This window comes from Lutjanus erythropterus, chromosome 24 (assembly GCF_056507025.1).
Source record: "Lutjanus erythropterus isolate fLutEry1 chromosome 24, fLutEry1.hap2, whole genome shotgun sequence".
Lineage (NCBI taxonomy): Eukaryota > Metazoa > Chordata > Actinopteri > Lutjaniformes > Lutjanidae > Lutjanus > Lutjanus erythropterus.
In genome coordinates this window covers 14,703,427-14,729,118 of record NC_139340.1, presented here as the reverse complement: position 1 = coordinate 14,729,118, position 25,692 = coordinate 14,703,427, and the positions used below count along the sequence as shown (strand labels likewise).

Genomic DNA, 25,692 nt, shown 5'->3' with positions numbered 1-25,692 from the left:
ATGGGCTCAAGAGGAAATTCACTGAATATTATTCACAGTTCTGGCCAAAAAAGAAAGCCGGTTCATTGAGGAGCTTAAACAGGGTGTCTGCAGGTTTTAACAAGTTAAATCCAAGACTTTTAAAGATATTTTTAAGACCATTATGAATGCAATTGAAGAATTTTAATGCTGCTGTGGTTCAAATCCCTGCCTGAAGGTTCCTTTACCAGGTGTTATTTGTGAAGAGTAACATAGCATCTAGCCTTACCTGGTCCAATTTCAAGTTTGATTAACAATAAGACAGAAAATGACTATTTTATAAATGTTTTGGGGATGCAAGTTAGGCTGCTCTTCAAAAAAAATGGTTCCCTATCCTTTAAAACTTTCTGTAATAAATGGAGATGTCTTTGCAGGACGTCTGAGATTTGCTCGAGTATTCTCTCCCTCTCTGAGAGGGATGATGTGCGAGCATGGACTATGGAGAACTTTTAGAGTCGTATGGCTTTACAGTGCTGGAAACAGGCTGTAATAATGAAAGGGTTAAAAAAAAAAAGGTGTGAAATTTTTTCATAAATCGGGAGAAATATGGGGGCATTGTGACCCCGGGAAGAAACTGGGAGAGAGCAATAAAAAACAAGAGCCTCATGGGAAAATCAGGAGGGCCCACACACCACATCGTAACACACTAGCTGGTCGTGCTCCAATAAATTCTGACCAGGCTGCACAGTTTGCATTACTGGTTACTGTTGCCACGCTGCTTCCATTTTGTTGTTGTTACATGCCCGAAAAGACAGCAGGTCCAATCCTCAAAACGGCAAGGATGTCATCAACAGACGTGCGGTAAAGGTGCTTCCAAGCAGGCATCACAGTAAATCCCCGCGGATAACAGAATCTCCTGATGTCTGGGAAGTACGCAACGCTGCACGGAGTACAACTGAATACCAAAGATAAGAAGACGTAGCAGAGTTCACGGTGTAATGCAGATGAATGGTGATGCCCATGAAATATTTGAGAAAACTAGTACAGTATTTAAGATACGTTCTGCTCAGTTGCTTTTGCAATGTGCGTATGCATGCCCTTCTTATTCTGCTCTGTATTCAGGTCTGCCAAAAGTCATCCTCAGTAACCTCCACAGCTCCTTCTCACTCTGATTGTAATCCATGTTCAGAGGTGAGAAAAAGAATAAATGCATAGTTATTACTTCAGAGAGTCCAAAGTGAGACCTTACATGAACTCTCCAGTTTCTATTTCATATCAAATAGATTGCAGCTGTGTGCTGCACAGAAAGAGGATTCTGCTCTTTTCAGCTCACTGCCAAGGAACCAAACAGACACATTTAGGGATTTCTCACACGGCTCTTCCAAGCATCTATTGTATAGAAGGCCTATGGCACAAGTAGCCAACAAGGGAGCTGATTGTGTGTTTAATACAATAATAGCACCACAACCCATTTTCAGAGAACTGGATCTTTTTTTAAATGCCCACAGATAGCAAGTGTAATAGAAATAGACCGACAAAGCCGTACTTTGTCCATGTCTCACTTTAATGCAAATAAGCAGATACAAGTCACGTTTGAATTTATTTAGCAAAATGCTGAACTCCTAAGATATTTTTTCTAGCAGGTTTTAGCTTTAAATGTCAGCGGTGGGGCACTAAAGTGATGATCGATGAGGCAAAGGTAAACGAAGGAGGAGAGCAGCTTGTGATCCCACAGTTTCATTACTTGATACTTATTTAAATTTGTAAAGTGGGAAAATGTCTTCAAATGCAGAGATTAGCATCCACTTTAAAAAACAACAACTTCTTGTTCTTTTCCAAGAACACAGCAAGCCTTACACAGGCCTGGGCAATAAAACAATAGTGATATGCATGCTAATGTCATTTCATCAATACAGGTGACAAGAATTGTCCATTAAAACGTTTTCACTTAAATATATTAAATGCAAACTGCCATGAAAGCATATAACAAACACCCTGCCCTGTCTCATAAACAGCCTATCACATCCTTTGTTAATGGAGTGAAATATAAGTACTACCTGCCAGTATTTAATGTGTATCAAGGTGAGATCATCCCTTTATTTTATTTTTTAGGTGGTTAAATTCAAAATAAAGTGGTTAATTCAAACTGTCTCCTGGTCTTTATTAAAACAGCCCAATAAAGACTGTCAAAAATTACTGATACACCGAAATTAAACATTTTATCGTGGTAAATTTTTCAGCTATATTGCCCAGCTCTAGCCTTACAGTACATTCAACACACAGTCATACATCATGTACAACCAAAGGGATCGAGTGTTGCTCAACAGAAAGAAGCAAATCATTGTTAATGTCTTGCTAAACGGCAATTTGACAGCGTCTGTGTCACCTGTTCACACACAGATTCTCCCACTGGGAATGCAAAAAGCCAACTTCTCTAATCTTAAGACCTCTGCCATCACACCAAATCTGCTAAACTGCGATGTGCAGGATGACAACAACCCACTACCAACACTGATGTACAAGCAAATAAGATTTCAAGTCCATGTTGCACACAGTAAATCAACATTAAAACAATGCACTGGGAATCTTTTGGCATTTCTGGGTGTGTTTTGCTTATTACACAGATAACTAGAGCTGCAAACGATTAATCGATTAGTTGTCAACTAAATTAATTGGCAGCTATTTTGAAAATCAATTCATTGCTTTGAGTAATTGTTAAGGAAAAAAATCTTTAATTCCAGCTTCTTAAATGTGAATACTTTCTTTTTCTTTTTTTCTCCATTGTCTGACATTTTATTGACTAAAAAACTCAACTGAGAAAGTAATGAACAGATTAAATCATGATGAAAATAATCATTACTTGCTGCCTTACAAACAAGCAGTCACACACAGCAACCATGGCGTCGCACAGATACATACAGTGATTAGTTGTCAACTATAAAATTAATTGCAAACTATTTTGAAAATCGTTTTGGGTAATTTGTTCAAGAAATAAATATCCAAAGTTCAGGAGGAGTTCAGGAGGAGATCATGGTGAGATTCAGGAAAAAATGATTGAATTTTTACGCCATTGTCTGACATTTTACAGAACAAACAACTAATCGATTGAGAAAATGATCAACAGATTAAAAAATAATGGAAAAACTACAAGTACACTATAGCATAACCCGAGAAAGTCTCTTTGAGCTGCATTGAATCAGATCCTTTTGGTGTCAGTTTAAACATAAACAAAGAGCAAGGAGATTATTTCTACTGTCATTGTTGGGATCCTAAACACCGCTTTCTACACGGACAATGGCTTCGACAAACCGGAGTGCAACGCAACCACAAAACGCTTCATGTGAAATAAATGTCACTGAGTTCAAACGCAAAATAACTCCTGGAAATTTCTTGGACATCACCGACTGATAAATACAACAATGTAAGCACATCCAAGAGTGGGGTTTTACTTCAACATCTGACTTGATGTGCTGTATTAAGCAGAAATACACATAATTATTCTGTTCGCCCAACCATTCAGGCCATATCAGCATTCTAACAAAGAGGAACCACAGCAGAGGACAAATGGATAGATTGTCCTACTTATGCATGCCGAGGATTAGTATGGTAGATATGCATTGTATGTTTTTTGCACTGTTCCACCCGGAGTGCGAATGCAGACAAAGCATTACTCAAAGACGGCTGTTTTGAATTTAATCATCTACAGATAATGGCGGTGCACAGGCAGCACTGTGCGGGCTTTCCTGGAGTTTGTTTGTGTGTTTGTGTGTCTGCCCAGTGGAAGGGAAAAAGAGAGAGATAGTGGATTCATTGTCCCTGAGGGAGTCAATCAAGTCATTTAATTTCCTTTAATGGGCTTACGCTCACAGGTTTGATGGTCTACAGTGAGTTTCTTTTAACAAAAGGTACAAATGGAAAACATTACATGTTGGAGCAATTCAGTTTGTCTTAGCAGAGATTCAATCAGTAGTTTGTTTGATCAGTGTCAGCGGGATCTCTATTATTTTTCCTGAAGAAAATATAAATAAAAATTAAGACTTTTGATTAATGACAAAAATACAAACATTACAAGTAGAGCCTGACCAATATATAGGTCAACTGATATTATCATTTCGCATTGTATCTATATTTTATTATTTTTTCTTAATTCAAGTTTAATATATACATATGTTTTTAATTTACAGTTATCATAACTATTAAAAATACTGGTGTCAGTTTACTGTTTCAGTGTCAGGTGACAGTTTTCTATGCGAGAAACGTACAAGAAGTGAATGAATGAATCTATAAGTCTGATTTTGTCCAGTCTGCAATAAAAATATGACCAAACGCATCACAAAACCTTTATCTCATAAACAAAGGACTCCTAAACCCTGAAAACCATTTCTTTGAAAAAATGCCTGCTATCACACCAGGATATTCACCTTCTCGCCCCCCTGCTGTTTCTTTCCATTCTATAAAAATGAAAGCAATGCAATTTCAAACTGGCTTTCATTGCCCAGAATCCCCTTTTACAATGGTGCTCTCTAACTTGCAACCAGCATGGCTTCTAATAAAGCCATACAAGCTAAAAGAGAAGGAACAAAGGACGGAGGTCTGGCTCGGATGGGGCGTTCATTTATCAGTGGACACGTTTCAAATCCTTGCCCCAGGCAATGGCTCATGAAGCATCGGAGGAGATAGCCCATAGGGACTTCTGCTGGAAAAGCAGAAAACCCTCTGATGAGCCTTGGGCCATTTCTGCACCTGTGTCTAATATGCATGGGTAGAAACCCAGATGCAAGCAGCCTCTGGATAATAAAAAAAATATTAAAAAACTGATTGGCTTGAACATAAAACATAAAGTAAGTCTTTTGCCAATGTGGATTGTTCCTCTAACTTACATATATTCTCTTGTAGAATGAAATTAAAGAGGCATGCAGTATTAAACAATTTTTACAACTAAATTAGTGCGTATAGGCAGGTCCTTTAAACACACAGCTATGTCCACACAAAACAGGCAATTGACCTTTTTCCCAGGACCAGAAGACAGGTTGGCCTTCTGTGTTTTCTACTGAAATTCACTAGAGAGACGAGACTCAACTCCTGTCTCTGCAGGAGAGCAGAGAGAAAGAGGTTTTTGAAAGTCTCTCTGTGTTCAGCTCTCAGTACTTTTGTTGCTTCTAACTTAATCTCTGTGGTTTGAAGTTTAGTTTCTCTCCTGAGTTGCTGTTTGCACTTTCAGATTTCTGCTCTATTTTGCTGTTTCATGTTCACTTTCGGCTGATGGGAATCGTGTTAAAAGCTTTTCAATAACAAAATAGTGGAGGACTTTTATTGTGCAAATTTTATAGGAAATGAAATGTTTATCCACTGTTAAGATGCTGGACTGAAGACGAGTGCTTCATCAATTAAACACAGACCTTCAAGCGAGTGCAAACTCTACTGGGATGGGCTGACAGACCAAAAGAGTCTCTACAGAAGGAGGCCACAAACCTTCACTGCCTCCACCAAAAAGCCGAGCAGGGACTGATAAATACCCTTGACTACTGCACTGTGATTGTACCCTTTCCCACCAAATACAAAAAAACAGATTTTAGAGGGTGTAAAAGGGGTTTTAGTGCCATGACCATGTAAATATTTATTCCTACAAGGCCACAAGTGAATCCTTAAATGAAAAGTACATAATGTATCCAGAAAATAACTCACACATGAGCTCAGTTCATTCACTCAATCCCTCAATCACATACTCAGTTAACCTTTGAGCCTAAGGAGCCGATTTTTGTTCACGTCACTGAACCCTCATTGGCTCACGTTAACAGATTAACCAACTGCACACATGAAAAGACAATACAAGCGTGCATCATCAGTTTCTGTCATCTGTTATTCTGTAATTTAAGAGGTAACCTTTGTTGCAAAGTCTGTATTCTTATCAACAACAAAATATCCCATCATCGCTCACAGAACCTCATATCGAATGACTGAGTGTTTGTGGACTTGGAAATCAAGCTGTTAGGAGAGAGGACAGCCCTGTTTTTCATCATGACGGGTTGGAGCCTCCAAGTACAACAGCACAAGGCCATGTGATCCCCCTGCTGTTGACTGAAACATTGTGCTTTCAGGCCAGAAAAAGCCTTGAAATCTCAGCAGGTCCTCGGGAACCAAGCCTGTACCAATTAATGCAGCTGTACAAGTTAATATAGGCGATAATCTATGTAAAATAGATTTCTACTGAGCAGCGTCCCCCCACTGGTTTTTCAGGACTGCCTATCATGACAACAAAACAGAAGTTAAAAAGACAAGACTTACCTGAGCCTCTCTTCGACACCACTTTCAGGCAATGGACCACAACGGCATGAAGCAGGATCAGAAGAGGAATGGGAGCTTTCATTTTTTTTACCAGTCCTACAACGAAACAAAAGCTTGAGTTATTATTCTGCACTGAGGCAGGCTGCAAATACACTGAATCCATCTAAAACATCAAAAAAAGAAGAGATAATGATTTTGGCAGGAGATGCTTGATCAAAGCTCAAATATAAAAAAAACCCTGCAAGTTCTGAGCCAGTAATTGCAGAAGTTTTACAAGACCTAAGGTCAGCTGAAAAAAATCCAACAACCCTTATGTGCAAATTCTGTTTTCCAAAGTGTTTGTCTGTCTCGGCTTTATTTATACCAGTGACTCTTCAGGGACTTACTGTATAATCAGGGGGAGGCTGTTGATGATACAAATGTCAAGACGCATCTCTATCAAGGCGAATCCTGCTTTGCTGCTTTGTCAACTACCTACAACACTAATCCAACTTCTCTCACAACCAGCATGACATAATCAGGTGCCCACTTAGATCAGGGTATATCTGTGTTTACATACATGGTGATGATAAGAAGATTTTTTGATGAACTTTACTAGAAAAACTAACTGAACATTTGAAGAGTCAGAGCTGTTCTTGGTACTGCAATGTAATAATAAATTATCCATACATCTTGGCCTTTCTTACCCTCAGTTTTGCATAGACAATAAGTTATATGAACTCATATTAACTTTTTAAAATAAAGAAATATAAAATTATTGGTTATCTTATTTGTACTGGCCATGAGAAGCAGGCAAATTATCAGTTATTATATCACCCGAGCTTTAAAATGATAAACTGGTGCTGAAAATATCTTCGCCAAATGCATCCTTGTAATAGCTGAAATAATTTCTAACCGTGAGTAGTCATTAAGAAAAATAAGGATGCAACATGATGATGCTTTATCTGATAATGCACACCTTTTAAACAATCAATTATTTGTCCGACACCGACAAAAAAATCTCATTTGAATCAAAGTTATCGAATATAGAATAGAGCTGGTCTAAAGTTCATTAAAGGTAACATTTATTTATATTTTGCCTTCAGCTATCCGTATTCCTCAGTGATGCACTTACTCATTAATGTGAGTAATGTGACTGTATAATTCTTCTTTTTGTTTGGCTACTAATTCATCTCCTTCCTAGAGGCAAAAGTGTCGTCTCTGCTATGGCGCGACTGCATGTCCATGTAGGCTATAAGAGTGCTCCCACTGGCATTTCAGTCACGACAAAGATGCTTCACATAGATTCCACAAAGCTGCATCAGAAAGTCTTTGAGGGGAAACCCTGAAAAGCCACAATAACCCTTGAGACACTCGCAGAGGCATGCGAAACTGGCCAGAAGCCAAAGATGGCGACATTGCCGTGTTCCCCTCGTCAAAGGCCTATTGTCGTCAGCCCTTGCTCGCTGCAACCAATGCCACCTCAGAAAAGCTACACGCCACCACACAAAAATCTTATCTTTTTAATTAGTTTTCCATGTTGGGCGACAGTCTGCAACATTAGCACAAAAGCTGTGGTCTCTTTCTTTGGTTTGAACACAGAGAAACGACTGAATCACCAGTTCTGCTCGGTCTCCGTCCGGCTCACAGTGATATCCCAGACTGCTAGACATCAAAGCAAACACTTATTATCACTGAAAAGGTTAAAGCTGTGCTCATGCGGGGCAGGGTAATTAATTTTTTGTTGGTACCTACTACTGATGGAGTTTAGCAAATACAGTAAGTCATCTTCTTTTGGGTACACTGATCATACACTGTACGCTTGCATGTGTGCAGAGAGCAAAAACTGTGGATTATGGGATTAAATATATTAAAGAATCACATATGAAAACATGACATAGTGCTTTGCTATAAGCTTGAGTGCTGGCGTTGAGAGGAAAATGGCTTTGGAAGTGCGCTTTCACAAAACCATTTCCAAGGACAGTGATCTGTTTTTTTCTCCACCAAGGTTACTTACATATGTGGCCTTTTCATGGGCAATAAGTAAATATTGGTAACGCAAAAACACGATATTCAAATAATATGCAATACTGCAGCTGCTCAATGACTGCCGATGGAACAGTCACAAAAAGTAAATGCCACTGCATAATGTACATTGTGGCATGTTGGAAAAAGAGCAAGGTAATATTTACGCAACACCATCTATATGCTACAGTAAACAGATACTACAATAAGGCTCCGTGATTAACTATGATTTGAAAAGAGGGACGACTTTTACTTCCAGCAACATTCAGAGTGTAATATAAGCCTGCAACTAATGATTATTTTCATTATTGATTAATCTGCAGAGATGCATCACACAATAATTTGCTCCATCACAAGATAGTATCTCAGTTTGCTAAAGCCCAAGGCACCGGCTTCAAGTTAAGATCAATTTTCGGTCAATTGACTAATTGTTTCAGTTTTAGCTCGATATTATTTAGCGCCAGATATGGAGCCTATGGTACAGAGGTAGGTTGAGATGAGTGACACCTGAGTCTTTATTGCCATGCTGTGGGGGAGTCTTATAGCCTTAGGGGGAGAGGCTGCGCTGTAGTCAGCAGATCCTTCAGTTTCTCCTGCCAGACAAGCGGGAGGGTTAACAGACTTAGGCTGGACTAGATCATGTCCTTAACTGTTCTGTGTGCTCTTCCCACACACCTCATCATGCCAGTGTTAGGAAATGATAGGATAATGATGATGTTCCAGGTAGATTTCAATATCCTCTCGTGTGTGGTGCCAGGTCTGAGAAGTCGGTACACTTTCTGTGGAGGTTTGAGGGAACTCAGAGCACACAGTACTTTTATTTAGTAATATTTTCTGTGTTCATCAATCTAAGCTGCCAGTTTTCTGCTGGTGAAGAAGTCCAGACAGTATTATGGATACAGAGAACATCAGTCTGTGGACAGACACTCGAATAAACTGTCTGCTGACACTTTTGGGGGGAGGCAGGCTTGCCCATTGGAAAGGCGTGTCACCAGCATATGTAGTTACTGGCACCTACATCGTTAACACAGCAATCCATGCAGAAAGGCTGGTGATGTATGGACACACAAATCCAATCTGATCATTTGCAAATAAGAGTGCAGACAGTCTGTCTTCGATCTGATTTGAGAAACAAATCTAATTTGCCTGCAATCTGAAGAAAGCCTTTGACATGCTGCATGAATAGCCTCTTAAAGCACTTTATAACAGCAGAGACACAGGTGGGTTATCATCAAGGCAGGACATTGCAGACATCTTAGATGGGATGATGTTTTGTAGCAGATGAGGACCTTTCCCACAAGAGCGATGTGTTGAATATGTTGGTAAACACATCGGCTAAACAGCGGGCACACGTTCTTAGTACACAACAAGCCACACAGTCACCCTCAGCATGGTCTTTCCCACGTTGGTTGTATACACACAGGTGCCTCAGAGGACAGACGAGGCTGCTTTAATGGCAGCCTCTGTTGACGAGATCAAAGAAGGCATAAAAGGTGTTGAGCTGATCTGGCAGCCACGCACGTATTGATGCGGGCATTCTCGCTTTTGTAATACATGATTGCCCGCCACATGTCTATGTGGTTGTTGTTGTTGTTTGAGGACCCTTTTGAGGTCCTACTTGACACTTTTGCTTTGTGTCCATGGCGGCTGTATTCTGTCAGGCACCCGTGGTGTTACGCACTTCTACCAACTCAACTGAAAACAGCTTTTATGGCCCTCACCCCAATGCCTTGTTCTTTGTCATAACAGCATAATCGGATGATTTATGATAAAAATATGAAGCATATTCCCCTTTGTTGGTCTGATTCTCTTCGTTGTGATGGGTAAGTCCTGGTACTCAAAGTGGAGAGCTGTGGGTTGGTGGCTTGACCCAAGACAAAAACCTGGAAACAGACTCAACAATCAAATATCGTTCTCCAGAATCACTTGAGTCTTTTAACCAGCTGGGAGTAAACTGGCAAAAAAAGAAAGGGAAAGGTTGAATTATGGTTTATATAATTTATCTTTGATTTCCTGCTTCTGGTGCTGATGGTGCGCATTTAAGAAGATGGCCACCTGTATGAAGAAATGAGCTACTAAAGGACTTACCAAGGTCAAACACTCAATTTTGTTATCAGTAATCTTGAAAAGGGTGTCAATGTATTATTGTCGCTATCGTCTCGCTTCTTGGCACATGGTTATTAGCTAGTGAGAAGTGAAAGATTCAGTGCAGCTGTCTAACTGTCAGAGATATGATCAGGAACACAATAGAGCAGGAAAAAAATCAAGAAGAGTTATCCCCCTCCAACAAATGAGCGGATACTGGATGTCCAAAAAAATGTGAAATCTTGGAAAGAAATAGTCCTCCCTTAAAAAAATCCCACAATGAAAGCTTATCCTGTCAAGCATCTCATAGAGCGCCATTCTTTAAAGAAAAGCTCATCCAAAAGGTGCTGTCACCTGCCTCTCATTCTTTGATTGTTTTTTTCCTGAAGCATCCACTTTCTCCCCTCCCTGACAGTGTTTCCTCCTCAGCGGATTCATCCAAAATTCAATTACTTTCGAGGAGGGTTCGGCAAGAGAAATGGGGCACTCTCTCAACACTCTCAGGGCTCGGAGTTAGCCCTGAGGAATGCATCTCTCTCTCACATTCGCACACAAACAATTTCAGCAATCGACGACTGAGGCTTTACTGCTTCACTACAGCTCGCCAGGTGGATATTGAGATGATGATTTATACCGATGTCTCATTTGAAGTCTCTCTTGTTCCGACATTTTTTTTGTGGGCTGTTCACACGAAAGGTCTTCATGCTCAATTCTGAACCACTGCTCATATCTGATGTTTCTGGATGACTGTTCATATCTTTGGAGGATGTTGTCCATATCAGATACCAATGGAAACTGACAGCAAGAAGAAATAACAGGTATCTGTTTTTGTCCCACTTGCTTGGAAAACACTTCAGCTCTGTGCCTGGGATTTTTGATTGAATTGAGGTGTAAAATTTGGAAATTTTGCTTGTTTTTGTTCTTCCAGTGTTGAGTCTTGTCATCCCGCTTGAAAGAACTGACTGAACACGACAGTCGTGACTGTGAAATTATTTCTTATTTTCATGACAAGACTGACGAGTTCTATGGTGGTGGAGCGTCAGAAAAATCTTTATTTAAAAGGGCGAGTGTGTAGGTTTTAGTGATATCTAGCGGCGAGCTTGCAGATTGCAACCATTCACATAAATAAAAATGGACAACGCATCTCCACTTCCTGCCTCTGCATAAAAATTAAGCCACAGAAAACATCTTTGTTTAGTACAAATCCCTGAAAATAGATATTTCTTCTAAAACATTCAGCCCTAGTCTGCACAGTAGTGATCAGGGTTGGAGCCACTGCATCCTGAAAAATAAACACTTGTACAAAACGTCAGCATGATGAGAACTACCTTAATGATAGAAACCATCACCCATCACCCTTCACCCTTCTCTTCCAAGCGTGGCGAATGGCCCTTTCTAGTGCTTTGTTTATTCCTTCTGAGCTAGTGTAGAACATGGCGGACTCCTTTAAAGAGGGTGCACAACCTCTGTAGACATTAAAGGCTCGTTCTAAGGTAATGGTAAAGGTAAAACTTATTTTCAAGTGATTATACACTGATGAAAACATACTTCTAGATGTTATTTTCCATTTCTGACACATTCTGCCATAAATCTTGCACCTTTAAATGTATTTAACCCTAATACTTTTTTAAAGCTACAGCAGGGGCAGTCTTCCTTTAAAGCCCCAGAATCCCTAGCTATACCCTGGTTTTGACCACGTCCGACCTGAGCTCTTAAATGTAAAAGGCAGCATTATGGGTCACACGCCTTGAATCACATATGCAGATTAGAACTGGAAAAATAATTAGAACTGCGACACTCGGAGCTGCAGTATCTGTCACTACCTCTCCACCCCCAACCGCCTCTCCCCCATGTCACCCCTCTGCCCCTTTCCTCCTACCTCCAGTCAGAAAATTGATATGTACTCTGCTTGGTGAGTTATTAACATTTCTATTTGTGAGGAACACTTTTCAAGCCCTTACACCCTTGGCTGACGCACACACACACCCACACGAGTCTGTGCTCTCCTCACTGAATTATTCCATTTTAGATTATCTAATAACCCTGCAACCACAAGCCTCCATGTTCTTGACATGCACGCAGGAAGTGAGAGAGATGAGGACGCCTCTTGAATGCAATCGACGTCTCTAAACAAGCTCAACGCCGTAAATGTCTTCAACTAAATGTTTCCTCTGTGTTAGCGTGAAAATATGCATGCAGTCCACTTCCTCCCTGGGTAATTTGTCTTGGTGTGGTGAGGGCAAAACAGAAGACATGTTCGTGTCATTTCAGAAACTGTTTCAGGGAAAATTGCAGATACCCAAGTTGCAGCCTAGGGACACGTTTCAACCTCTGGCTATGACATTAATTTAAAATTTGATGTTCTTGGTAGTTAACCAGCCAGCTACAATAAGTTGCAACAGCCCTCTTCAATTCCATGGTGATGCAAAATTATTACTGATCATATATAGGTTAGGATAAAATATATTTCTCTACACCATAGTCTACGCTGATTCAAAGACTTCCTCGCAATTATAGGAACATAATTCTGGTGAAGCAATATTAAATACCTAATAACTTAGACTACTGATTAGAGTTGTAAAAGTAAAAAGGTAAGAATATCTAAAAACTTATGTATCACCATGAGAAATTTGGCCATTTTACGAAACTGATTTGTTCAAATATATCACAAAAACATATCACAATGTACCACTCTTCAATTTAAGGCCTACCCCTGAAATTTAAAAACTGTTAACACTTTGTTTCAAGGAATGCACATAAGACTGTCTTTACACTGTCATAACCATGTCAACAGCTTTATGTGACAACATTACACACCCCATCTGGCTAGGTAACAGCTGATTGGCTATTAGCTTGCTAGATGGCCTGCATCATAACCCTGAAAATAAGAACCTCTGTGCCTCTTTGTTCAGGAAATCTTCTGTTGCCGAGTAGAATTCCCCAACATTTACTCAGTCTTAAGATAAAATATACAGTATCTACTATGGGAATTGCTGTATTCAACAAACGACCAAAGAAACAACTGGTCTTAGAATGAAACTGAGCTATTAACAGGCCATTTGACCTCAGTAAGCTATGTGGAAGTGGCAGAAGATGCCTTCTGTGGGTGAAATATGGCAGATACAGTATATGTATAATTTATAATTTTGGTCTCGGGAGCTGTTAGCTACCCGTCAGGTTGACAAAATCCACTTTCAATGAATTCTAATGGACCAACACAAACGTGCGCGTGTAGGCCCGTGCACGCACATACAAACGGTCTTTGCGGTCACGTCCAATTCTTAGTCCCATTACCTGAGCTGCCTGCTAACTAGATTCTTTATCCTGCCTGGCTGTCAGGGAAATAAGGATGACATTAAATGAACGGAGCTCTCTCTTTGGATATTCCAGGCCAGGGCTAAGAGGGCCTACTGGAATCACTGAGAGGAAGAGGTGAAAGGGGATGAGAGGATGAATGAACGCTAGGAAAGGGAGAGGAAGAGAGGACGAGGAGGAGGCGACCACGAGGCAGTATCATGAGATGGTGCCAAGCAGCAGAGCACTGAAACACAGAGGAGCAAATCACTGGGGAAAATTCTAGAGATTCTTATGAAACTACCCATATTTAGCGATTAACATCTGAGTTTTTCTGACTTGGCTGTCTCTACAAATGTTTATTAAAATGTGTAGATGTGATTTAACAGATTAAACCAATTTGTGCTCTACAGAGTTAATTTTCCAGTGTTAATAGATGTTGATTTTTCAAAACAAAGACAATTATTAGGCTTGCCAAAGATTTGTGTGTTCCCTCACAGCTGCTATGGGCACTAAAGCTGCTATTCAACCTGCCTAAAAGTTTTAAATTACCTCTAGCGGATATGGATTTATAGCAAAATAGCAGAGTGATGATTCACATGCTGTTAAACTAATACTGAGGATCTGCTCTGTTGCTACATGGCATATCATTTAACGCTCTTTGAAAGGATGCTATCCTCCTCAAACAGTGGCAAAGTCAGGCTTTGTGACAGGCAGGAGTGAAAAAATAAAGGGACTAACAGTGTGCAGAAAGTTGTGATGCATTTATGAAGTCCACCAGCCTTAAAACACACTTCTCGTCTAAACAATTTTCCTCATCATGTGGCACATGCATGACAAAAAAAAAAAAAGGCCTGGCTCATCCAACAACTTTATTCTTGCAGCAGCTATGGGAAAAGATCTGCGTCGATTGACTTGGATTAGCTCTTTCTCAAAGTTACTTGTGGAACAGAATCCAGGAAGTCGGTTAAACTCCAGCGTGTGTCGTCCTGTTTTTTTTTTTTTTTTTCTTCCCCAGGCTTGATGTGTGCTGCCGGTGTCAATCAAACTCTCAAACACGATCAGAGTTCAAGGTATGAAATAGGATTCACCTTGAGAGGAAGCATGCTACACTAGCTGCTGAATGACACTTGTAAAACCTCGTGCTGCGGGGTTATCTGAAATCTAACATTAGCTACATCTAACTATAGAAGCAGTAGGTGTACTTCAGAGAAACATTCCCGAATGCTAAATAAAATGAAAATTCATCAAGCCGAGGCAGAGGCTTCCAGTGGCAATGCCGAGATATTCACGGGTGGAAGCGTTCCTCTCTTTATCTCTTTCACACACAACCTCGAACACACATTTTTACTCAACACCTAAATTTAAATCTGTGACACTGAGACTGATCTGCTGCTGAACCGACGACTCTGTAGCTAACTCTACAGTATGCTAATGCTATTCATTGGAGAGCATCAAAGTCTGAGTTCTTCAAGGAGCTCTGACTTTTAAGAAAGTAAAAAAAAACCTGCATATTTTACAGTATTACAGGAGGAAAAGATTCCATTGGATATGTCTTTTTTTGGTTAAAAGGAAGCAGGATGGTCGAGATTCTTTTGTACAACAGAGCAGCTTTTTATAGATTACACAGAAACACAATAAAGGACCAATAAAATATCTAAAAATGTAGAAAGTAAAGGGCTGTGAACATGAGAAATAATGCCCTGGCAGCTTCTGTGGTTTTCCAAATCACTCCAGCTGAATATACTGTCTTGTCTAAGCAGCAGAACTGTGGGCTGATTTAAGGGGGAATGAAAGAGGATTGTCAGATTATTAACACAAGTTAATAAACGCCTACCCTGCAGCAACTATAATCATTAAGGCCGCTAAACATTTATCTTGCTGATTTTTTCTCATCAAATCAGCCACTAGGAAGAATCAGCTTGAGCCAAATGCACAATATAGCCAACAGCCACAAAACAAACAGAGCCTTTGAACATATAATCAAAGTCTTTTTTCGAACAGACAATGTGCTTGAAATTGTACAGTCAATGTATCTGACTCTGTTGGGGTTACACACCGCTTGGAAGTACCTCGGCTTTCATCGTTGATGAATGCGCCATTCAAAGGATAATGATGGATGTGCAGCATGTGGCTTTCCAATCATTTGATTGGAATATACAATATGTTTTGTTATGGCAGGCAGTCAGACTTATATGGTGAAATTTAAAGGGACAGTTCACGCCAAAAATACTTATTCTTCCTCTTTCCTGGAGGGCTATTTATCCATCTAGATTGTTTTGTTGTGATTTGCAAAGTTCTGGCTTGTCTGCCTTCTCTCCACATGTAAACAAACAGCAACAATTAATCGATGACAGAATTAATCGCCAATTCTTTTGATAATTGATTTATCACTTTGAGCAATTTTTAATAAAATAACAATGTCCAAATTTTCTGATTTAATCTTCTGAAATGTAAGTATTTTCTGGTTTCTTTAATCCTCTATGAGAGTACACTGAATATCACTGCATTGTGGGAAAAAAATAAAACATTTGAAGATGTCTGCTTGTGCTTTGGGAAACACTGATTGACATTTTTCACCATTTTATGACATTTTATAGTCCAAACAACTCATCGACGAATCGAGAACAAAACTTACAGAAGAATGAAAATGGTTGTTATATCCAGCCCTACTTGTCATGATTGCTGGGAAGAAATGTTGCTGTTCAGTCTTTCAAATGCATTTTTTAGGGCTTTGAGCGTCACAAGTGTAGTGCCATTTAGTCCCATTATATGGGAGAGAAGTCAGACATCTCTACCGTTGATATCAAACAAAACTCTGCAACTCACACCAAAACAATCTAGATGAAGCACTGCAGGTAAGAGGAAAAATGTGTATTTTTGATTTTGGGGTTAACTGTCCCTTTAAACCAAACACACCCGAGCATACATCTCCTCACAGGGCTGATGCACAAACAGCACTTGGCAAATCATATTTTATATATATTCAAGGGTTCATTACTACAATGCAAAAGTAGACACACACACACACACTCGCAGAAACCTGTCAGTGTGAAAGCTATTTGTCTTCACCGCACCTTTTCCCTGAAAATGTCCCCTACATGTCTGAACCAAACAGCCCTGCAAGCAAAAATAAACTTAAGTGCTAAGGTGAGCAGACATGCTGTAGTTACCACTGAGAGCTTAACAGCGCAATGCAAATAAGCTTTCACACAATAACAGACGACCCACATCTCCATGCTAGGCAGCCGAGATTCAATATCGTAGGACAAGGAGTGCTGCGTCCCCAGGCCCTTCTTGTAAAGTGGCCCATAAATCAAGAACCCTGTTGAGAGCCGGTCTCTGTGGGTCTGGTCCAGCAGGGGGGAAACAGAGCCACGCTCTGGCTGGGAAAAAGGCATACCAGTAACCCCCCTCAGCTGTGATGCAAATCATGTCTTAGCAGCATAAAATTATGGCCATCATTAGCCAAACTGGGGATTGGATTATTACCGGAATTGTTATGTTTGAATATATAGATGATGCTGCGGCGCAGGCTGTTCAGCCATGCATGTAACTCAACAGTGTCAAACTGTACATACTTATTAATGTTGGTTTAGATTTCAAAGAAGTGCAGGAAAACAGGGAAAATGAAAGAAAAGGATTTAAAATTCAAAATTTGGCTATTATTATTGGCACTGGCTTTTACTCTGGCTGCGTACAGACCAACAATATCAATGACATCCACCCAAAAAACAGAGCTGACTGGCCGAAATACTCGGCTCCACTTTGGCAGCGATGTATTGGACTGAATCGCCATCTGGCAAAGCACCGCAGAGTCCAAATAAATCTCAGGTAGTAATTTCAGGTAGATTTCTCCGTGACACGCAACATGAGCGTCGCAACATGTGGCAAATCTACTGCTTACGTCTTAAATCACAGCCATGGTGCATAAAATGATTGATCTGTGATCATTTCACAGAACACGCTGACATACACATGCACATACTTATAAATATGAATTAGACTGCTCTTTCATTTTCTTTGAACGCATGCATATATAACTATGACTAAAAAAATACCCTTCTGTCAGTTCACTACTTTGCTAGTGTAAAGGAGAGAATGCTAATTTTATCATAGGTATAAGATAATGGCAGAGAAGTGACCAAACCTTGTCAAAATATAGAAGTAGATCCATATGAGTGCGCCTTATTCTTACTAAATGGAGCGTGTTAAGTGCATTAAATGAAAACTGCCATGAAAGCACATAACAATATGTCCTTGATAACAGAGTGATGTGAGACACACAAACAACCAATCACTTAACAGTTTCAGCTGCACCATCATCATGTGACACAACAGAAACAGCGTGAACTCGCTCATCTATGCTCAATCTTTTTTCTCCTTGTCTTTCTTAAAAATGAGTCACTAGAAAGTTTCAATAATTACCAATAGACTGAAATTAAATAGCTATGTCAACCAGCCCTAACATGACATGATGGTAATTCATACATCCAGCAATGTTTAGAACTGCACTGCTGCATTTTAGCAAAAGTAGTGTATGATGCATGGATTTTAAACTTGCACGTCAATACAATGGCATAAAATAATTCTTTGATGTATGCCACCAGACCCATCTTGTACCAGAGGCAGGTTGATGTACATGTATACGATTAGCTGTAAATACTATGTTCCCCTAAGCTGTAGCAGCTGTAGAATTGCTAATGAAGCACTTCTTGATTTCACTCACTGCTAATCACTGGATGAACTTATTTAAAGGTCCTGCCAAACTCAGATTAGGGTATATAAAGTTTAGGTTCGGTCTAGAAAAAGGTTTACTAAAGCAGTAACCTATGTCTGCATTCATAAACAGTAATGTATAGTCTATGTAGATGGATATGTACGGTGCTCCCACTGAAGTGAAAAGCTGTATAGTGAATACTTAAAAGCCTCTGCTGAGACCACAGCATCCTAAATGGGCTCATAAAAGGCTTTGCTGAATTCCCTGAATATCTCAACACCAGACACTTAAAATACAGGTCAAAATGTGAATAAAGATTGGTAGTTGTGATAGTGTTTTGATAACATTAGAGAGCTGTGTTTCCTCTGCTTCTGCAGCAGGCCTGCAAATGCATTATCCTGCACAATAATGTAGTCTAGGTGTCATTTTCCTTTTTTTTCCCTCCACTCCCTACCAAATGGCATTTTGTGCGATTTTTTATCTCCACACCAACGTATGGAATGTCACAACAAAGCCTTCATGAATGAGTAAGCACAGATCCGATGAAGAGAGGAGGGGAAATGGGAGGAAAAATTGCTCATTTTGCTTCCCCTGGCATGCAATTTCCATCCTCTATCCACATCTCTCTAAAAGCTATCTAAAACACATCAACTTCATCTTTCTAGGCTGGATGGGCCTCAGAGGATCACCTCCAGACATGGCACAATGATAGTGGGGCTGAAAAGAAAGGATGAAAATGATAATTCTGCCCTCTTGCTTATAGCGATGGGCTTCTCATTTTACTGCTGATTAAAAAGGTGGAAAAATTCATTCTAAACGTCACTTGCCCCCAGCAAAGAAAAATACTGTATATTGAGGTAATTGATCATGGCTCAGAAGGCTGTTTCATCAGAGGAAGTGCAACATGAGTATTTCATCACCTCATTCTTCATTTTAGCTGTGTTACAATTGACCAGCACGACTTTTAAGCTCCGGGGCATCCTACACTGTGGCTGACCTCCAGTCTTTTTATTTTCAGCTGGAACAAATGGGAAAATAAAGCGCTTTTAAATTGCATTTGATTCTGGTCAACTTTGTGCTTTGATCCCTCCGGAGACACGCATACATACACAGAAGAGCTGGCATATGTTTTTTTCAACAGCAATGTAAAGAGACAGTTGGAAATGATGCCATTACCAGCCTTTTATTGTGATATTAAGTGTTTCTGCAATGCCATTACATGCGGAGAGTAAATAAAGCTAGCATAGCAGCACTCTCAGCTCAGTTCACATCCATATATGAAGGCATTCAGATCAAGGTCTAAAAAATAAGTGGCCCATGAAAATGATTTGCAAGGGAGACCATTCTTTTTGATACCTCTCCACTGAATAACAGCGGGGAAGGGTGCACAGAGAGCTCAAGGGCCACAAAGTGAATGGGGGGCCAATTTTGAAGGCCATTTATTTTTCCATACAGCCTAGTCTCTCATCAGAGAGAGACTGTGTTTGCTGTGGTTTCTGAAGGGGACACAATGCTTGAGTTCCATGTTTGTGCAGGGAACAGATTAGAGAACAAAGCAAAGGACTCTTCTATTCAACTCTTGAGCTGACCTGACATAACCTACAATGTCCTACAGCATCTGACTGTTAATTGGGCTACTTTATGTACTGCTGGGTCTATGATAATACATAATACATCTTTTTTCATTGTAGTTCATTGATATTCTGTATTAATAACCTGAATGTGCAAAGTAACTAAAGTTATCAATTAATACAGCTCAGTGACGTAAATGTAAAAATGTAAACTATAAAAACTCTTCATCACAGCTTCTTAGAAGCCAAAGTGAGATCCTAAAATTGCTAGTTTTCTCTGACCAACTGTCCAAAACCCAAAGTCATCTGCAGAGAAAATCCTCACATTTGAAAAGCTGGAACCAGTGAATGTTGGGCGTCTTTGCTCGCCTCTGAACACCTACTGTTAAATTACCAATATTGTTGATTAGATTTCTGTCAAATGACAGATTCATCAATCAACTAATCACCTTAATACTGTACAACAGAAATCATAGCTTGATTAATTTATTACAACATAGAAATTAACTCTACTGCTGTTCTGATTGTAAACAGTTAGACTATTTCTTCATGTTTGTCTACAATTTTGCTTTATGCTTTAAAAGGTGGATAAATCTGAGGGATCTCCAGATAATTAACATAGTGGGAAAGAATAAAAAACATCATCATGCTACATAAAAAATGTGAAAAGACTGAGAAGGAAAAAAAAATACTTGCAGCACACCATGATGGGGATCTTTAAAAGTTTCACAAGCCAAAAAGGCCATAAGCCTTTAAAATATGTGTCAACTTAGCAGAGCTAAAGCAATGAATGGAAAGTTGCACCTGAAAACACTTTTTAACTGAAGCCTGAAAATGCTCAGATAGATTGAAATTCTGGTATTCTCCCGTGGCAGTCATGATTCGTCTTTGTATGGGAGAGGCAACATGCTCAGACATATTGTAATCTACGTGATCTACCATACTTGTCAATTCATGGCATGATGGCTGCAACAAAAATAAATAGCTTTGAATCAGATCGATGCCCAATGATTGCGATGGAAAATGGAACAAGGCAAGGGTGAAAGAGGAATCTCATCTTCACGGGAATTGGATTTTGAAAAGATTTAACTGAGCGCGTGTCTGTTATGCATGTAGTCCACAGCAGCTAATACTCAGATTTCACAACAGTCAGTCAATACGTCTGCACAGCAGTGCCGTGCAGGAATGGAAGGTGCTCAAGCTGAAGGACCATTTTCGAATGCACACATACCATAAACACACAAGCTGGATTACCTCTCAGTATTTCCATTTCCCCTTCAGTCTTATTAATGTAATCTAATAGCGATGATTAAGGTGCCCCCCTCTCGACTTCCTCTCCAACATTCTTCCTCACAAATCCTCATCAATTGCTCCAATCACTCCTCGCGCAGAGCCAATATTCCACAGCGAGACAACCCTTATTTCCCACCATATTAATGAACTCTTTCATTTGAAAGCCTTTGACTGCCCGCCCCTTGATTGCAAAGCCAAGGCCAATAGGCCTCCGTGACAGCTCCTTGAAAATTAAAAGTATCAATCAAGGGGGGAAAAGCTTGTGATGTCCTCCGATCCTCTCGTCTACCAGGGGCAAAGGATTGTAGACGTAACGGGGTCAAGTTCTGTGTTTGTCATGGTGTGTTATTTTAGGGCAAGACAAGTGGGGTTTGTCTGGTGAAATAGGAAAATGAGACTTAATGTCAATTATCAAGGACAAAACCACAAAGCTGATCATTTTCTGACTGTGAAATCCATTTTATGACACATCATGATGCTGCAAAAACCACAAATGACAAGAAATGTTAAACAATAAGCTCGCCTGAGACACATAAAATGCCAGCCAGGAAAGGACTAGGAAATCTAGCATAAAAAAAAGAAATAAATATGTTGATAATTGATAAATCAGCCTCTCAAATATGGAGGTTTCCTGCTTTTCTCACTGGGCAACTCGATTTCATTTAACCTTGAACCAGGATGGACAAACCTGCAATTGGTGTTGCACGCAGCCTACACATATCAGTGGAAATTTATTCCATAACTGTGTATAATTTGGTCAAGTGGTGACATATATAAAGAGAAAAGTGAAGGACCAAGGGCAGAGCCCTGAGGCGTTCCATATTTTACTTCAGTAAATATTGACCTATTATTATGGTAAGAAAAAAAGGTGTTCTTGGGGATAAGTAGGATTTTAACCAAGCAAGAGCCAGTCTAGAGATGCCAACCAGACTTTCAAGCTGATCTGGGAATATGTACCGGATGCTGCACTAAGGTCCAGGAACAGAAACACAGAGGCGGAATTTCAGTCTATACTGAGTAAAATGTCAAATGTGCTGTGATGAAGTAAAAAAATTATTCTTGAAATACACCTGCTGTTGAAACGACTTCTTTATTGGAGCATTAACATGGCCTTTAAACCTGCACTTAATTCATCAGGGAGCTGAGGAGGAATTCAATACCGCTGGGTAAACTTGACCAGCATAAAAAAAGTGCCAATGCTGGATGACATAATCTCTGTCTAAATCAATTTCTGTGTGAGAGCACTCGACTCAGCTCAATATGTAGCTGCAGGGCTTCCGTTAAGTGGCCGCTGCCACTTGCCTATTAATTCATGTGCTGCTGGTTGCTCCTGTGGCAAAACCTAACCCCAGATGTTGAAGATGAATAAAGAATTTATAGAAAAATAACATACACCAAGAAGATATCACCTAAAGCAGAATGTGTCAAGAAGAAATTGGGCTGGAAAGATTTAGAGCAAGTAGATTATGGTGCGGTTGAAATGGGGAGCAGATTTTTGGTGTTCCAGTAGAGCTAGATCTTATGTGACTCCTTTGTGGTCACATAGATGGTCATATTATAAATGTCAGCCTCAAGAGGTTATTCAATTTAGCTTTTCTGCTTGAAAGAATAGTTTGCTCCTTGGATCAAGGACATTGCTCCAGCTAAAAAAGTCACGGTACATTCTTGTAATGGAGTCTGATAAATACATCTCATGTATACTTCACTCTTCCATGAATGCTTTCTATAAAGTTTGAGACACTGTCATCCTTCTACAGGGACTTATTAAACCGACTTAGCCTGTTTCTCTGCATTGTCTACTGTGATGGCAGTGTAACCTTGCTAATTGCTGGCATACTTATTTTTTTTATGCTGCTGGTCTCTGCTGCAGGGGTGGGGAGGATAGATTCTTAATATTTTATTCACTCTTATCTTTACTTGTCATGCCATGTCCACCCAAAGATATTCAGTTTATTGTCATAGAGGAGTAAAGAAACCAGAATATGTCCACATTTGAGAAGCTGATATCTTGAGAATTTTGACTTTTTAAATTTAAAAATGACTCAAAACTATTAATCAATTGTGAAAATAATTGCTGATTAATTAAATAGTTAATTAATGCAATGCTTACACTACATGTGAGCCTTGGCCTTAGGAGGTTACAGTTTCTCATCGATTTACAGAAAACATGAGTAAAGAAGCATCTCTGCAGCAGAGCTCCTGCTTGATGAAATGGTGAGGTGCAACTTGCAAGGCTACAGTGCCTCATGTAAGTCATCTGTCGTTGGTGAAGAGGGAGAAAGAAGTTTCTTTTCCTCGTTTTTTAAAGCCAGCATCTGCTCTAACTTCACAACATCAGTATCATTCCCCCATTCTCAAATATGTTGAACTGGCATTCCCCAGTCTGATCAGGGCCAGAGTGGAGCTCTGGACAATCACAGGCCATCATCCATCCAAGCAGGGCAGAGCGGAGGAAATACTTGCAGATACTGAGCAGAGAGCTGACTCGCCAAGCAATCACTCAGCAGAAATAATTTCAAATAACTAAGCTCGGCTTCTCGCCACCCTCCTCTGACACACACACACACACACACACACACACACACACACACACACACACGCACACTCACACGGGCGCGCTTTGGGTGTGCGCGCACATGTGCACAAATTCGCAATACACCCACACGCATGCAATCGCACTTCCACAGGCGCACACACACTGCTGACGCACCGGAGCGACATGCAAATGCGCACAGTGTTACACAATTAACGTCGAGAGAAAAAAAATAATGCGTAAAATTAACAGTTCGTGTCCAGTGGCGCACTGTAGCCGGTCTGTTCGGATAATTAGGTTTTTACTAAGAATACAGAAGACTTGCGGGGGTCCGCTTCACTGCTGTACTGCAGCCGTGGATACTTCCACCGAGGAGGCTCCGTCCGCAACTACAGCAAAAAGAGCGACTGGGATTCATGCGTAACTGGGGTGGGGGGGTGGGGGGTACAGGTTCGCTCCAAATGCCGCATATTAGGAGATCATGAATCCGTCGATAAGTGATACAAATCTGTGCGTCATCGAGATTAATCTCTGGTGCCAACAGACTGATTTACTCACTGAGGACAGCATGAGTAACCAACTTTGGAGACGTTAAGATGGAAAAATAAATGCAACTTACCCACAAGCAGTTTCCAAATGATAGCGCTGACACTCTGCTGTCAGTTCTGATAGCCCCACACCATCACGGTGTATCAGAATCTACAGAGTAAAAGCAGTAAGGTTTAAAAAATACAAGGAATCCCAGCTGTGAAATAGTCCACTTCTCCAAAAAAAAAACGCAGGGTCTGTCCCAAAATTACATATTGCCAGCCGTGACTGGCGCAAATCAGAGCACGAAAACACCTGCAGCCGGTCACTTTGAAACAGCAGGAGAGAAGAAAATGAAGTAAATCATGACAGTCATTAGGGGAATGGTCGACAGAATCAATGAAGGGCTAGATCACAGAAGCCAATTAGTCTGATTATCCTGTTAAATCAGTTGCTCAGCCGCTCGCAGCCCCGGCAGGTGAGCACCGCGCTGAGCAGGACTGGAGGAGCGCAAATTTCCAAAGTGATGTGCAGAAAAAGACACATCGGACACCGTCTCTCCCTCTCTCTCGGAGTGCCGCTGTGTCAACGCGAGATGCGTCAGGCGCGCACAAATTCACCGAGACAGCACAGGACGTGAGGAGATTTACCATCAAAATAAAAGCACAGCATTTGTCATCAAAACATTTGTGTTCGTAATTACAGGCAGAATAACTTGATCCTTCACGTTTATAACTGCAGCGCATCTGCTTTTCTTTGTAGAGGATGAGTTGAAGGTAATACGCACAGCACGTGCCTTCATCTCATTTGTGGTGCAGAGAATCTTTTATCTTTTATTTTATTTATCTATGTTTTTTCATTTTCATGTTTTATCTAATTTTATTTTAGTTGTTTTGTTTTCTTGTATTGATAGTAAGAGGCTTGTGGATGCTAAGTATTTAAATAGTTGAGGATTTTGAATGTGATTACAGACACTATGGACTATCATGCACTTATAGGCTGTAGGAAGCACTATGTCACTTCACCATATCTTGAGAAAAGGCCCATGTGACCAAAAGGACGGCGCTTTTTTCAGGAAAAAAAATGCAGATGTGTGCAGGAATTGACTTTTTTCTTTGCTTATTTCTCACAGGTTGCGTTTTAATCGTGCATTTTCCTGCATCGCTTTTATTTTGAAGAAAATGGTTTCCGTATTGTGTCTGGCTTGACAGTGGTACCCGTGTGAACGCTCCTGTTAAGACCTGCGTTCCTCCGGAGTCCTCGTCCTCTTCATGGCGCACTGACTGAAACCTTCCCAAACAAACGCACACGAGACAACCAGTCCGCTTGTGCGCGAATGAATTCGCAGTGTAGGAATTACTTTCACCGGCTTGTGGAGAGAAACGGAGTGGTGAACGGAGCGCCTGGGCAGGCGATGCAGT

The 25,692-nt window shown here is 40.3% G+C and overlaps 1 protein-coding gene across 2 annotated transcripts in view; it reads right to left on the bottom strand.

Moving 5' to 3' along the window:
* The window catches only part of LOC146304825 (interleukin-1 receptor accessory protein-like 1), a 259,746-nt gene extending 234,910 nt beyond the window's left edge, over positions 1 to 24,836 (bottom strand). For both annotated transcript variants that reach the window (XM_084713662.1, XM_084713663.1), the window contains exons 1-2: positions 24,363 to 24,836; positions 6,244 to 6,339 (exon numbers count right to left, since the gene is read on the bottom strand). In XM_084713662.1, the coding sequence (XP_084569788.1) occupies positions 6,244 to 6,325 (82 nt within the window). In that variant the 5' untranslated portion in view covers positions 6,326 to 6,339; positions 24,363 to 24,836. The remainder of the gene's footprint in view (positions 1 to 6,243; positions 6,340 to 24,362) is intronic.
* Between the last annotated feature and the right edge of the window lie 856 nt (positions 24,837 to 25,692).